We start from the raw sequence: 13,117 nt of genomic DNA, 5'->3' as shown, positions 1-13,117 counted from the left end.
TATAAAGTGCTTTTCGGTCTCGCTGAACAGTCCGTTTGAATCTTAAGTGCATAGTGCTCTTAATTAAAATCCATTCATTAATAAATCAAACCGTAGAGGTTAAAAACTAATAAGTCAGGAGCCTACCAGTGTAAATAACTGATGGGTATACAATTACTGAACCCCGGTTGGTTATACCATGATGTTAAACCCCTTACTGAATACTCCAAACATGTTCCATGTTCTCTCAATGTTTGCGAAGACCGAACAATAAAGTGTATAGTACGTGCAAAAATTGCTTTGATAAGGTGCCTAGTGCTTCAGAATATCTACAATCTCCACCCCCTAATCACATAATGGCCTTCAACAAGTTGTTAAAAATGGCAAGTGTAAAAGTCTAATATAATATCTCTACATCTAAAAGAAACAGTCCATCAATAAAAAAGTACACATTTCTGTGTTGAAAATGGAAGATCTCCATCCCTATTCAAGCATATAATACAATTAATGTATTATAAAACACAAATCATAGAAAGCCGACTCATAAAAGCAGTAGAACTCTGCCAAGTCTTTAGCTCACTGTCCCTTTCACAGAGAAGAAATATCCCTGCATATCAGCCTTTGTCCTGCCCAGGGGCAGTCCAGCACCGAAATGCTAGGCAATTCTCCTCTGAACAAGAGTACCAACAGCAACATGGGTGTGTTCAAAGGTCATTGTACTCAACTACAGCCCTTCTCCCTGCCTGGCTGCTAGTTCATTACTACCATACCTTTTGGGTGGTTTAGGCCAAACCTCAGAATTGGAGCCCAGTACACTTAAGAGTTTCTAGCACAGATGCACTTTAGTGAAACTCACTAATAGTAGTACCTCTCCCAACATTTTTTATGACATGATCAATGGAAATATGTACATGTCGAATGGGATCGCTGTTTATTTGCTTAATTCTGGTATGGGAAAACTCTGGTCTGCCACAGTGATTTATACCTTGGGAATCCCTGTGCACAGTAAGATATGCATATGCTTTCCACTTTTGTAGAGTGTTAGGCAAGACTGTATGCCGTACCCTGTGGGAGACTGCATCACTCTTGTCTTGGCAATAGTTAACACAACCTTTGGTAGAAGCATGTACTACACAAGTTGGTAGTGACTGAGCAGCCAGGCTTATCTCAAGAGGGGTGAATGTGAGCTGTAAGGTTGTAATAGTTTTCACAGTGACAATTATTCAAATAAACACTTAGACTCAATGGTTTCTTTTTAAGCCTCCTTCAGAAGGGAGCAAAAACATTAACACTTAAGACACCTCAAAACACACTCTTAATTTATTTCTCTAAATCGGATTGTACCCATTGGGGATGACACTTCCTACACCCTCAGGTGACTTAAATAGCTAGGACACTGTGGACATTGATTTATGACTGGTACATTTGGAGCAATACTGAGTTTGGTGCAAAAGATTAGATATGGGAATAAAACAAAGGTTAACAAATAATTCATAAACTGATAAGTACTTTTTTTAACCCTCCAATGCAAAGTATATTAACCCTTTCCTAGAGGAAAGGTAAAGGCACAAAGTCGGAGGTAAGAGTCTCTCATGGAGCCAGGACAGCCAATGTTAGTTGAGCAAAGTCTAGGGGAGCTGAAGATCATCTTGTAGGTTAGAAAATGTCTTGCACAATGTTGTTAATAAAGTTTGTAGAAATAAGATTAACTTGAAGGGCCACAAGCTGGGAGGCTTGTGAAAGGTTGCCCATACTTACAGGGGTACCTCTTAAATATAGTGGGGTACTCCTATCATGCTAGCATCAGATTAATAGTTCACCCCTCTAAGAAATTAAGGCGAAGAGTCTATCTTGCAAAGATGAAAAAATGTAATCTGTACAAAAATGAGGAGGGGGTGTTGGGGTGGGGGGGAGAGGACTCTGCTCCCTGACCAGCATCCTGTTTCCGTGGCTGGCTCCTTCAGACTGATGCCAAGCAGGGGGCTTACATACTGTTCAACTTGGTTACTGGAAACTGGAATAGCTCATCCAAAACTGTCTTTCTTCCTTAAGAGATGCTGCAGTCTTCCTTCTTGCATGACCAGGTTCCCATTTAGCACAAAACTAATTAGCACACTGCTGCCTAGGCAGGAATACATTGTAGCTCCTGAATATCATCATTTGCTATATTATAAGCATTTGTATATAAACACACCTTCCCACCATACTCTCCACACTTCACTCAATATACTTAGATTTTATTATCTGGTCCAGTAATTCTGCTTAAAACCCTGTTTTCTCATACTGTTACATTGTGGACATGGGCCCAGCCTGCCTGGGTGTCTTGATAGACAGGGTACAGCTGCTCAGCCACTGTATGCTCTGCCAGAGCTTGCGGACACCAGGCAATGCCTGTAGTCCATTTTTAGCACAGGCTGCATTCACCGTGCTTTGAGATTTTAAGACTACCTAGAATAACAGAATAACATTTACAAGTGTATTCAACTAATAGTTATTTGCACCTTTATATTTAAATACTAAATCTTAATGTAGTGCCTAGCCACGCCTGTGTGTGATTATTTGTGCATGATAAAACCTTTCTCAGTGCTGTAGTTCTTAGAGAAATCTTGCCTAATTTTAAAGCGCTTCGGGGTGGGAGGTGGTGGGGGTGCTGGAAGGCGCTAGCTCCTCCCCAACACTTATGAGGGGCAAAGCTGCAAGCAACTCTGCAATGGTAACCAAGACAAGTCTCAACTGAGAGCTAGCAAGGCTACACAATAAGAGGTAAGTCCTCTTAGGTTTACAATACCTTTTGGTTAAAAAGAAAACTGGATCCGGCTGCACTCTGTTCCTGTGTAGGTCTGCAGGTCTGGTGTTCCTGGGCCTCAGTCGTGGGTACAAGAGGGAGGACGTCTGGGGACTCCCACACTACGAATGGTAGGTCGGCGGCAGCAGCAATGGGCAAACCTCAGATCAGCTGCTCTTTGCAGTGTCAGCTCCTCACGTCCAGGAAATAGCGCCACTGCGGATTCTTGGATACCACTATGGACTTTCCTTGCATCTGGGGTCTAGCAATCTGTTGAGGTGGCTCGGTCAGTCCTGCTTCCTGGGGGTCTGGAGGATTTTCCTGCAGCTCGGGTCCAACTGATAAGCGATGCACTCAGTCTGGTGTTCTCTCCCTGGCACTTCGGTTCCTGCAGCAGCAATGGAAGTACAGCCAGCTCAGAGAGGATGTCCAGATGAGTTCATTTTGGGGTTGATCGGTCCCACCAACCCAAGGGCAGAAGTCGTCCTTGCAGGTCTTCTCTAGTCGAGGTGAATTTGGAGCTTCAGCACAGCAGCAGGGCTTCACCAGGCAAACCAACGGCCCAGGAGCTGCAGCAAGTGTCTCTTCCAAGTTCTTCTTCGGATTCCTTCGTTCCAGTGGTTGACTCTGCCTTCCAAGCCAAAAGCCTTGCCTTTTTATGCAGGTTTCTCAGATTCATTCACAGCCTAGCTGTCACTCGCACTGTAGGGCGACTCCTCCGAGAACATCCAGCTGGCCAGTCACCTTTGGGTGCATTCCTGTAACCAAGGGGGATTAAGCACAGGGAGTTTCGGGCATCTCACTCACTTCAGACATACTCACTTCAGACATACTGGAGCCAGAGGCCGGCTTCAGCAGTGAAACCTGCCAAAGACAAAACAAATTGACTAAACCTGGTTTGGCGTGCAGAGTAAATCTCAAGAAGGAACTTTCCAAAATAAATGGCGAAAAAAGAAGACTGGGGCCATTTTGATAAAATGGGCACCCATTGGTGCTTTACTGGGGCTGCAATTGCAGCCTGTGGTTAAAAAGTGGTAGGAAATAGTAAACCAATAAAACCAGCCATTAATTGTAGAAAGGATAACCTACAAATGTTACATGAGAAACTAGACAAAGGGGATATTAAGTAACCCCTCCAGCACCCTATTGTAAGATAGTGTGTGCTGGGTCTAAAAAGTTACAATGCAAGTAAAGCAAATTTCACTTTGCTGGTATTTAAACCTTTTTGGAAATGTGAGAGACTTCCCCGTGTCACTGCATTGAAGGTGCTGTGTGACACAATGTAAAATGCCTATGGAGTTTATCACTCCATAACCAAAAACGTGTTCAGATCAAAGAAAAATGCATGAGACAGTGGGTGGAAAAAGGGTCTAGCTCTCTCAGGTTAGATATAAAAAAGTCGTAAAGTCCAGCAAAAGTTCTGGGGTCTCTATGGTAGAAGGGAATTAGCACATTTCGGAGAATTCTCCATAACGCAGAGCCAGGATTTCAATCAATAAATGGTAACCACGGACATTAAGCTCATTGCATAGACATGTTTGTGCTGCAGAGGATCACTGCAAGACTGAACTGTTGACTTTAGGCATCTGATCTTCCTGAAATTTTTGTAGAAAAAAGTATTTTACAGTGCACACTTGTATATTTCAGACACTTCTTGCATTTACTTGTAAAGAGATCCATATTTTCTTGTAGTTCTTTTCCATGGCAGACCGCACAATTTTGATGCATGTTGCTTTAGCATACAAACTACAATAGGCCTCGTATTCACGAAGGCTGGATTTTCTCCTGCTTATCGAATGTAATGCCATTAGATGGTGTCCTATTCAGTAATGTGCCCATGCTCACACAAGATAATGGAACTAAATTGCTTTATAGAGTCTTTTAAAATGATACACAAGGCAGTCAATTGGACGGTTTGAAATGTATTCTGCAGTTGTACTAGGAAGCCGCTCCCATTTATGTCTGTAGCTTCCAGAAACATTGACTTGAATTTGGACTGTTGCCATCATAGTTAAAGGTATTGTATGTTTTCTTCGTTGCATAGTCCTTGGTATCCCTTCATGTCAGCTACCCACTCTCCAACCACATTCCTAGGCTAATCATTAAGAGCCAACTATTCATCTGAAGTGTAGTGTGACCCATGTGATTGAGCTAGATTGTCAGTAACATGCATAGTGACTTTGAGAATTGTTGCAAAGCTACATATATGGAGGCCAGTGATGTCCACAATGTGATATATCTGTACCTTTTGTGAATGAGTCTCATAAGGACAGAATACATAGGTTAAGTAACATTGCTATTGGTTATCCTTTGTCCACCTTTTAAATAGATTTTTGGCCAGGCGAACACACCTATTAAAAGATGGATGTTGGATTTTGCTACAAAAAGAAAGGAAGCTGAACTTCGAAGTGGCATCATACGAAATAATAGCCTCTGGGATAAAGTAATTTTCAGAAAAGTACAGGTATGTCACGTAGCTGCTTCACTGTTGAATACTCTGGTATTGCATTTATTTCTGAGCTGTCTTTGGACAGAACGATGTACGAAGAAGTGGTGGGTGAGAATTAGAGTGGTTGCTGAGCTGTAAACAAAAGTTTTCCTTTCAGTGAGAATACGACTGATGTGGATTCATTCAATTTCTCTTGCATGTTATCGCTATATAATAAAATGTTTAATGTTTCGTTATTGGGGTGGATCACGAAAAACACAGCACTCTTGGTGCAAAAAGATGATCTTTGATTTTGATCCCTGTCAAATCACAGGTTTAAGTCCCACCCCACAGAAGCCAACTTAATTTCATTCTGCTTCTATTGAAGGATCTCTGGATACCTGATAACCTTTACCTACACATTGGAGATGGGCAGTTATTGTTGCAGTGTCTGCTGTACTTCAGCTCTTTCTAACAGATTTTCCTTTCTCAACTGCATCTTTTTTTAAATGTTTCTTTTTTAGTAAAGGTTTCAACCTAAACAATGGTAAGTGGGGGATGGAGCCAAGCAGGCTGTCTAATAGCTGTCCCGTCCAGAGCACTGTATGGCATGCGTATCTGGTGCTTGGATGATTCAGCGTGATGCACACCCTTTGGGGTGGTAGGGTGGATTCATGGAGTGCAAGCAGCAGAGCTGCTGGGGACCCGGCGAAGACCAAGGAAGGGAAACTGCTGACCTAATTACGCCATGCTGCATTCTGAGAGTCCAAGATGGAAGCAGCACCAGTTTATTGGATGCAGGGGCTTGGCCCACAAAGCTGAGTGGGACGGGTGCCATTCGGTATGCCCTGCATGTTTCCACAGTGAGTTGACACAGGAGTATGGGGGACCCATATAGTTACCTAGAGCCAAACCAGGATGTGAAGATCAGAGAGCACATATGCTGGGCTTGGGACACAATCGGGATCGGAGTGTTTTAGACCTTCTAAACCTCGGGTTTCCCCAAACACTGAGGAAAAGTGGAAGACTACCTGCAAATAAACAGCGGGCTCAGACTGCTGGGGGAAAGCGCATGTGACAGACGATCCTCAATGAAGGGAGTTGGACCAGAACTTACATTTTGTGCACCCCTAGCGGTGGCACATCACTGGAGCACACCAGGGTGCAGAGTGCCCAGATGAACCTTATTTGGAAGGGGGATATGGCAGGACTGGCAGAATGCAGGAAAGCACACAGAAAGATTGATGCAGCCACAATGGCAGTGGCCTCTTTGCAGTCCAAGCTATAGGCCAGCAAGACACAAAGGATGGTGAATGGATAAGAGTAGTTGAGTATGCAAATAAATCCATGGCAGATACGTTTTTCTGTACTTGAAGTTAGTAAGACTTGAAAATGTAAGTTGCATAACGACTATACCGGTTTTAAGCCTACCATGTATTGCAGACCTATATCTTCTGATCAAAGTTACATATTTTTGATGCAGGGTGCTAACCCAGTCTCCGACTCTGGATACCCATTCTTCACAAAAATACTTCTGACTAAAACTTCAAGTGGCAGCAGAAGTGGTCTGCGATGGTGAACTGTGGTGGTAGTATCTTTCTTGTTTCTATTTGTGGAAGTGGACAAAATGTGCAAGGATCTGCTGCAACCCTCTTTAAAACACCAGAATCCATGCAGAGTGGAAGTGGTGGCAAAAGTAGTCTGCCATGTCCGCTGTGGCAGTTGTAAAGTTGTGGACTTAAGATCAAACCGTGATTTGCAGAGCAGTCACACATCACTGGTGAGTGATTCCCCTCTGCATAGCTTGCATATCTTGCATAGTTATAAATTGCTCCTTAAATTATTTTGCTGACCTGGCTCCCTCCACTAACTGGACCCACATAATTCTGTCCCACTTAAATGAGATCTTACACTCTGTTCAGCAAAGAAAAGGCATAGTAACGCACTATGCCTCATACAGTTCCATGTGTTAATATCCCCGCACCAATATCCCCATACAAAAATATCGCTAGATTTCTGCTGCGATATTAAGGTATGGAACCTGCGGGGGACACCCCAGAAACCCCTGCTCTCAAGAACCCCAAAAATTATCCCCCCCAAAAAATATTGCCTATGGCCGTTCCAGACAACCATATATACGGCGATGTTTTTGGTGTGGGTAATATTTAGTGATACCCCCTCATGCATCCTTTTTACTGCAGGCGGCTCACATGGAAAGAGTCAGAGTAACTGGGCTCTATGCTGCTAATCACAGAAGGTGAAGTGTTAGATAGTATTTCCACTTTGAGGCCTCTCTGTTTTATCCCTGATGGACAATTCTATTTTAAAAGCAGTTGTATCAAATGTGGAGTCGCCCTGTCAGGACTTGGAAGAACATTTTGCTCCGACAAACATTACGGCCTAACAGGAGAGCAGAATATAATTTTTTTCTTCTAAGGCCACCCCTCCCCTCTACCGGACTCTCCTTCCAACATGTTCATGAGATCAGGTTTGGGCATGTCGGTAAACAAAGCCTCAAATGCACCAGGCTTGGCGTTTAACACCCTAAACGTCACTTTGTCTCAATTGGCAAAATCGTACAAATGTATATCGGAGGAATTTCCAGAATAGCAAGTTGCTGCCAAATTAGCATCTTTGGAGGGTTTTATTTCTGGGTCTATTCACCATAATTCTGATAAACCACATTTGCCTGCTTCTGAGAATTGTATGGTCTTGAAATCAAGAGTGCCTCACCTATGGCTTCTTTGTTGAAGGCATCTTTTGGACCTTTCCTTGACGAGTGATTGGGTGTCATGCAGATACGGAAGAGCCTCTCCCGATGCCACCTTCCTGTAAGGATCCTCTAGCTAGGTGACCTCCAGAGGTATTGTCAAACCCAGGAAAAAACCTTCCCAGTGGAAGCAAATGCCTGAGTGGAGCAGCAGAGAGGGTTGGTCCAGAAGTGTGCCGATTGGTGTTCAAGGAGCAGGACTCTGAATGAATAAGGCAGCAGGCTGACTCGAAGGAGAGTCCCAGAAGGATGCGTCAATGAGCTGGGAGGAATCTATAGAAGGAAGAAAGAGGAAGGGAATTACCAGGAAGGCAGAACAGAGTTGGATCAAGAAGGAAAGAGACAAGGTATCTGGGAAACAGCACGTTGAGGTGGGTACGTTATTAATGAGCGTTGAGACCGCTGAAGAGTGTTTGCGTCTTGATTCCGTAAACTTGGCTTGTGCTGTCACCAGTAGTTGCAGGACGACTAGATCACTCATTCAACTTCTGCTTGGAACTGCATGGCGCCAACCTGGAAGTAAAGATGGCACCCGCAAATCCCAGTGTGAACCGCCAAGAGGAACAGGGTCTGAAAGGCATGACAGTTCTCCTCTAACAAACAGGCTTGTTCACCCTGGACGATACCAACTCAGAGTAGACCTGAGGCCATGGGAGGAACCGTTTCAACCGGATATTGCGATTTCTCCAGTTAGCGTTGCTGAAAGAGAATCGCCCATTGTTCAGGATTTCCAATCTGAGAGGGTTGGGAATACAAACACATTACATCCCCTTTTTTACATGTGCATGCCACTCCTTGCCAGTATCCCATCACCAGTATATTGATAAACGATACTGCTAGTACCGTCATATCCTGGGTACCAGCCGCTCCCTCCATTGCCAACTGAAACTTATTGTAATCCCAGACCAGTATGTTCACCATAGTCCATAACCGGAGCGCGTTAACCTCTTTAATTACTGGAAGCGTTTTACTATGTTCTGCTAGACCTATCCCAGTGGTTACCTGCAACCGCTTGAACATGGCTCACCCCATTCCGTACAACAATCCTACTACCCTGACTCCAGTGACAAGCAACAAACTGTGCACAATCCCAAGCATTCCCTGCACAACTGATTCCAGGAACTCCCAATTGCGAGCCAGATTAGCCAATATATATGAACCACCCATTCGCTTGGCATTTACCTCCAACCGGATCTTGATCGCACAGACCTTGTCTCTCCAAACCTCTACCAGCAAAAAGCCTTCTACCAACTGCTCTATTCACACTAAACACTGGAATGTCCGGCACTCCAAACGCAAGGAACACTCAACACCCCACCTACCAGCCACAGACACTACTTGCCCGCTCATCAAAGGAGCATTAATAAATGCTAGGTCCTTTGTAGCTCATGCCACTGGGATTGCCAATCTGATTCTGAGTAACAACCTAGACTTTCTCGCTGTCACCGAGACATGGCTGCATGCTGCAGCAGGCCCTATGCTTATGTTAGCTGTGCCAGATGGCGACACAATTGTAAGACAAGACAGACAAGAGACAAGAGGCGGAGGCATTGCTGTTATCTTTAAATCTAGCCTATCTATTAGACTGGCCTCCCTATACGACATACAATCCTGTGAAGCCTTCACACTCAAACTACCTTTGACTAATTCCCTGTCTCTCAATATTCACCAGATCTACCGTCCCCCCAAGTCCAATTGGGACTTTTGAGGAAGATATCTACACAATATTATCCAACAAACTCAAAAGCTCATAGCAAGTATTACTTCTAGGGGACCTTAACCTGGGCTTCAATGACCCTTCATACAAACCTGCCTTAACAACGGCTAATACCATAACAGAGCTTGGCCTTACCCAAAGAATCAAAACTCCCACCCATAACAAAGGGAGAATACTAGACTGGATAGCAGATTTTAACTGTCGGGCCAACATCCTTGACAACTCCCCTTTAGCCCGGACGGGTCGTTCTCTCATATCTTGTACGCTCGCACTAATAGACCCCCCCACCTACACTGGCCCCCACTGCCCCACCTACACTAACCAGGAACAAAAAAACATGACCGTGGAAAGACTCATCCCCGCCATTCTCTCCACCCTCAACACACTCCCAGAGTGTACCAATCCAGTAGTGGAGTACTACAATAAAATGATGGCTTCCTCCCTAGATCAGATCACCCCCTCAAATTGAGACCAAATGAGCATAAAAAACACTTTAACAAGTGGTTCACACCTTTCCCACCTTTCCTAAAACACCTAAGACAACAAAAGAGAAACTGTGAGGTCTCATGGAGACCAACTCCCTCTGAAGCCAATAAACTAAAGCTTACTAACCTCTCATCCCTTTATAAAAAAAGAAATTTGCCTTTGCTGAAAGGGAATCCTATGACAACCGCATTTCCCAAGCTAACTCTAACATGAAATAATTATTCACCATACTCAAAGAATTGGAGACTCCCTTTGCCATACCAGACACTTGTACAAAAGACAAAAACTGGTGTTCAGACATCCAACATGCACTTGTGAACAAAGTATCAACTCTACGAAATAAAATAGCCCAAAAAAAGCCTCTCTAAATGTCCAACGAATACCTACTACTCCCCACCCCCTAATACTTCCAAAATCCAACCCACCCGTTTCACCTTCGCTAAAACATCCATTATCGAAGTAGAAAAAATTATCCTCTCTCAAACCCTCCAACTGTCAGGGTGACCTCTGCCCAGCACAACTCATCAAGGATGCAGCACGTGACTTGTGGCCCTTCATTTTGAAACTTAACGCCTCCTTTGCCACTGGTACTATTCCCACGAATCTCAAAGAATCTTGGTTTGCTTCCATTACCAAAAAAACATACTCTAGACCCACAAACGCCAACTAATTGCAGGCCAATTACAACAGTTCCCTTTCTTTTAAAAATATTAGACAAAGTGGCCTACACGCAAATTCAAAAATTCTTAGAACTGCACCACCTTTTAGGGACAAGACAGTTTGGTTTCTGTACACAATATGGCACAGAGACCACCCTTATCGATATAAAGGCCCAGGTTGATGAACTCAGAGACACGGGGAAATCTGCTCTGTTTCTCCTCCTTGACTTCTCAGCCGCTTTCGATCTGGTGGATCATAAGGTACTATGTAACCATCTCAAATCAGCGGCACACTTTTCCAAAGAGGCGCTAACATGGATTAGTTCATTCCTAAGTAACAGAACCATGAGGGTCTTCTCGCCTTCAGCAGCAACAGACCCTACACCCATCACCTGCGGGGTGTCACAGGGGACCTGTGTCTCGCCCACGTTGTACAACCTCTTCACCAAGCCCCTTTTCGATGATCTGGACCATCTTGGTATCACCTACACTAACTATGCAGATGATACTCAGATTCTCCTCCCACTTTCAGGGGATTATGTTAAGGATTTGCCCTTACTGAATAGTGTACCTGATCATCCACGCATGGATGGCCACGCACTGTCTATGCCTGAATGATGAGAACGAGCCCATCATCCTGGGCACCCCCACCAACTTCAAAAAAAAAAAGCTAGGCCCCGAATACTCATCCTTCACAATTGACGGTAAACTTATCAAGGTGGCCAAGGAGGTAAAGACATTAGGATTCTATCTCGACTCCACCTTGTCCTTCTCTAAACAAGTTAACACACTAGCGTGCACTACCGCGTACACGTGTAAACTTATCAGAACTGGCAAACCCTTTCTCTCTAACAGTTGCATCATCTTGGCCAGAGCCCTTATTCTGTCCCGCTTAGATTATTGTAATGCTCAAACAAAACCATTATCAGGAGAATTCAAAATCTCAAATAATGCCTTAAGAGCAGCCCCAGGCATTGCCAGAAGAGATCACATCTCCGAGAGTAGGCAACAAAACTGGCTCTTGACCAATGATAAAATCCTCTTAAACGGCGTCACTTACCCACACATCACTAAATAATGCTGCTCCTACTTAACTTGCTGAAAGATTCCACAGACGGACATCTGTAACACCATCCAGACTAGCTAACCGCAACTGCCTGACCGTTCCCAGATTCAAACTATCCAAGATTGGTGGCTGTAGCTTCCCCGTAAAAACGGCCCAGCTTTAGAACTCCTTGCCCCTTCACTTGGAGAAGGCCAATCCTACCTGAATTTCAGATCAAATATTATCACATGGCTCAAATCTTCTAACCTCTAAAACTGGCGAGGTAATTTCCACCCTGTGACCCTAGGCCCTTGTTACCGAGTTGTAACTCGGCACTACCCACTCCGGATCCAGGGTAAAAAAATAAAAAAAACATAATTGTATGTATTGTGTGCCATATTTGTAACTTGCCCTAGTTCTTCCAGTCCTCATCGTTCCATGTATGTACTGTATTTCGCTCTATGTAACACTGTAACTAAGCTTCGCATATTTCTGTATCTGTTGCGCCCTGATACCCCTGGGTCTGGTGCGCATTATAAATATTAAAACAAACCAAAGTACTAAGACAAATCCTGTACCAATCCACTTGGGAGGACTGGTGGGGTCCAAAAATATCAAATCCGCCTAAGCAAACAAGGACTGGTTTTCAAATTGAGAAAATCGAAAGCAAGTGGTAAAAACAGGACAGAGCCCCTGACTCTTTAGATTGAAGTAGGCTCTAATTGTGCTCCTTCAGCCTCACAAACGGTTGTGGAAGTGGAAAAGGCAGGAAATGTCACCACCATCAAAGGCTAAATGCAAAGGCAAATATTAAAGCCGGTTGCCCATAGGAAAAGGATCAATTACGTTTTTCGTGAAGCAGATTCCTGAAAAACCTGTTGAACTAAACTTGAGTGATTTTATCTGTAAACTCAAAAGCCAGAAAATCTGCTCATTGGCTCCCAGTAAAGGACAGAATTACCTTCAAGATTCTCTCCCATCACACATCGCTGTAGATGTAACTATGCACCCTCCTAACTTGCAAAAAGACTCCAGACACTCCCTGGCAAGACCCTTATGCAGCCTACAAACACTGCCTCACCATCCCCAGATTTAACCGTAAAAGAGGGGCAGTGGTACAGCTTCCTGTGCTGGGTCATCACTCTCTGGAATTGGCTCCCTGCCCATCGAGATGAACCATCTTACAATACCGTCAGGAGAGAGCTCAAAATCCACCTTTTTAACTTAAACACAGATCTGTACCCCTAT

The 13,117-nt window shown here is 44.0% G+C and overlaps 1 protein-coding gene across 6 annotated transcripts in view; it reads left to right on the top strand.

Moving 5' to 3' along the window:
- ACSL1 (acyl-CoA synthetase long chain family member 1) overlaps window positions 1-13,117 on the top strand; it is an 877,045-nt gene that overhangs the window by 601,500 nt on the left and 262,428 nt on the right. For all 6 annotated transcript variants that reach the window (XM_069631504.1, XM_069631500.1, XM_069631503.1 and 3 more), the window contains one exon: window positions 5,094-5,228. In XM_069631504.1, the coding sequence (XP_069487605.1) occupies window positions 5,094-5,228 (135 nt within the window). The remainder of the gene's footprint in view (window positions 1-5,093; window positions 5,229-13,117) is intronic.

Source organism: Ambystoma mexicanum, chromosome 6q, assembly GCF_040938575.1.
Source record: "Ambystoma mexicanum isolate Mex_15411 chromosome 6q, UKY_AmexF1_1, whole genome shotgun sequence".
Classification (NCBI taxonomy): Eukaryota; Metazoa; Chordata; class Amphibia; order Caudata; family Ambystomatidae; genus Ambystoma; species Ambystoma mexicanum.
Note: the sequence above shows the minus strand (reverse complement) of the source record. Positions and strands in the feature narration are given on the sequence as shown.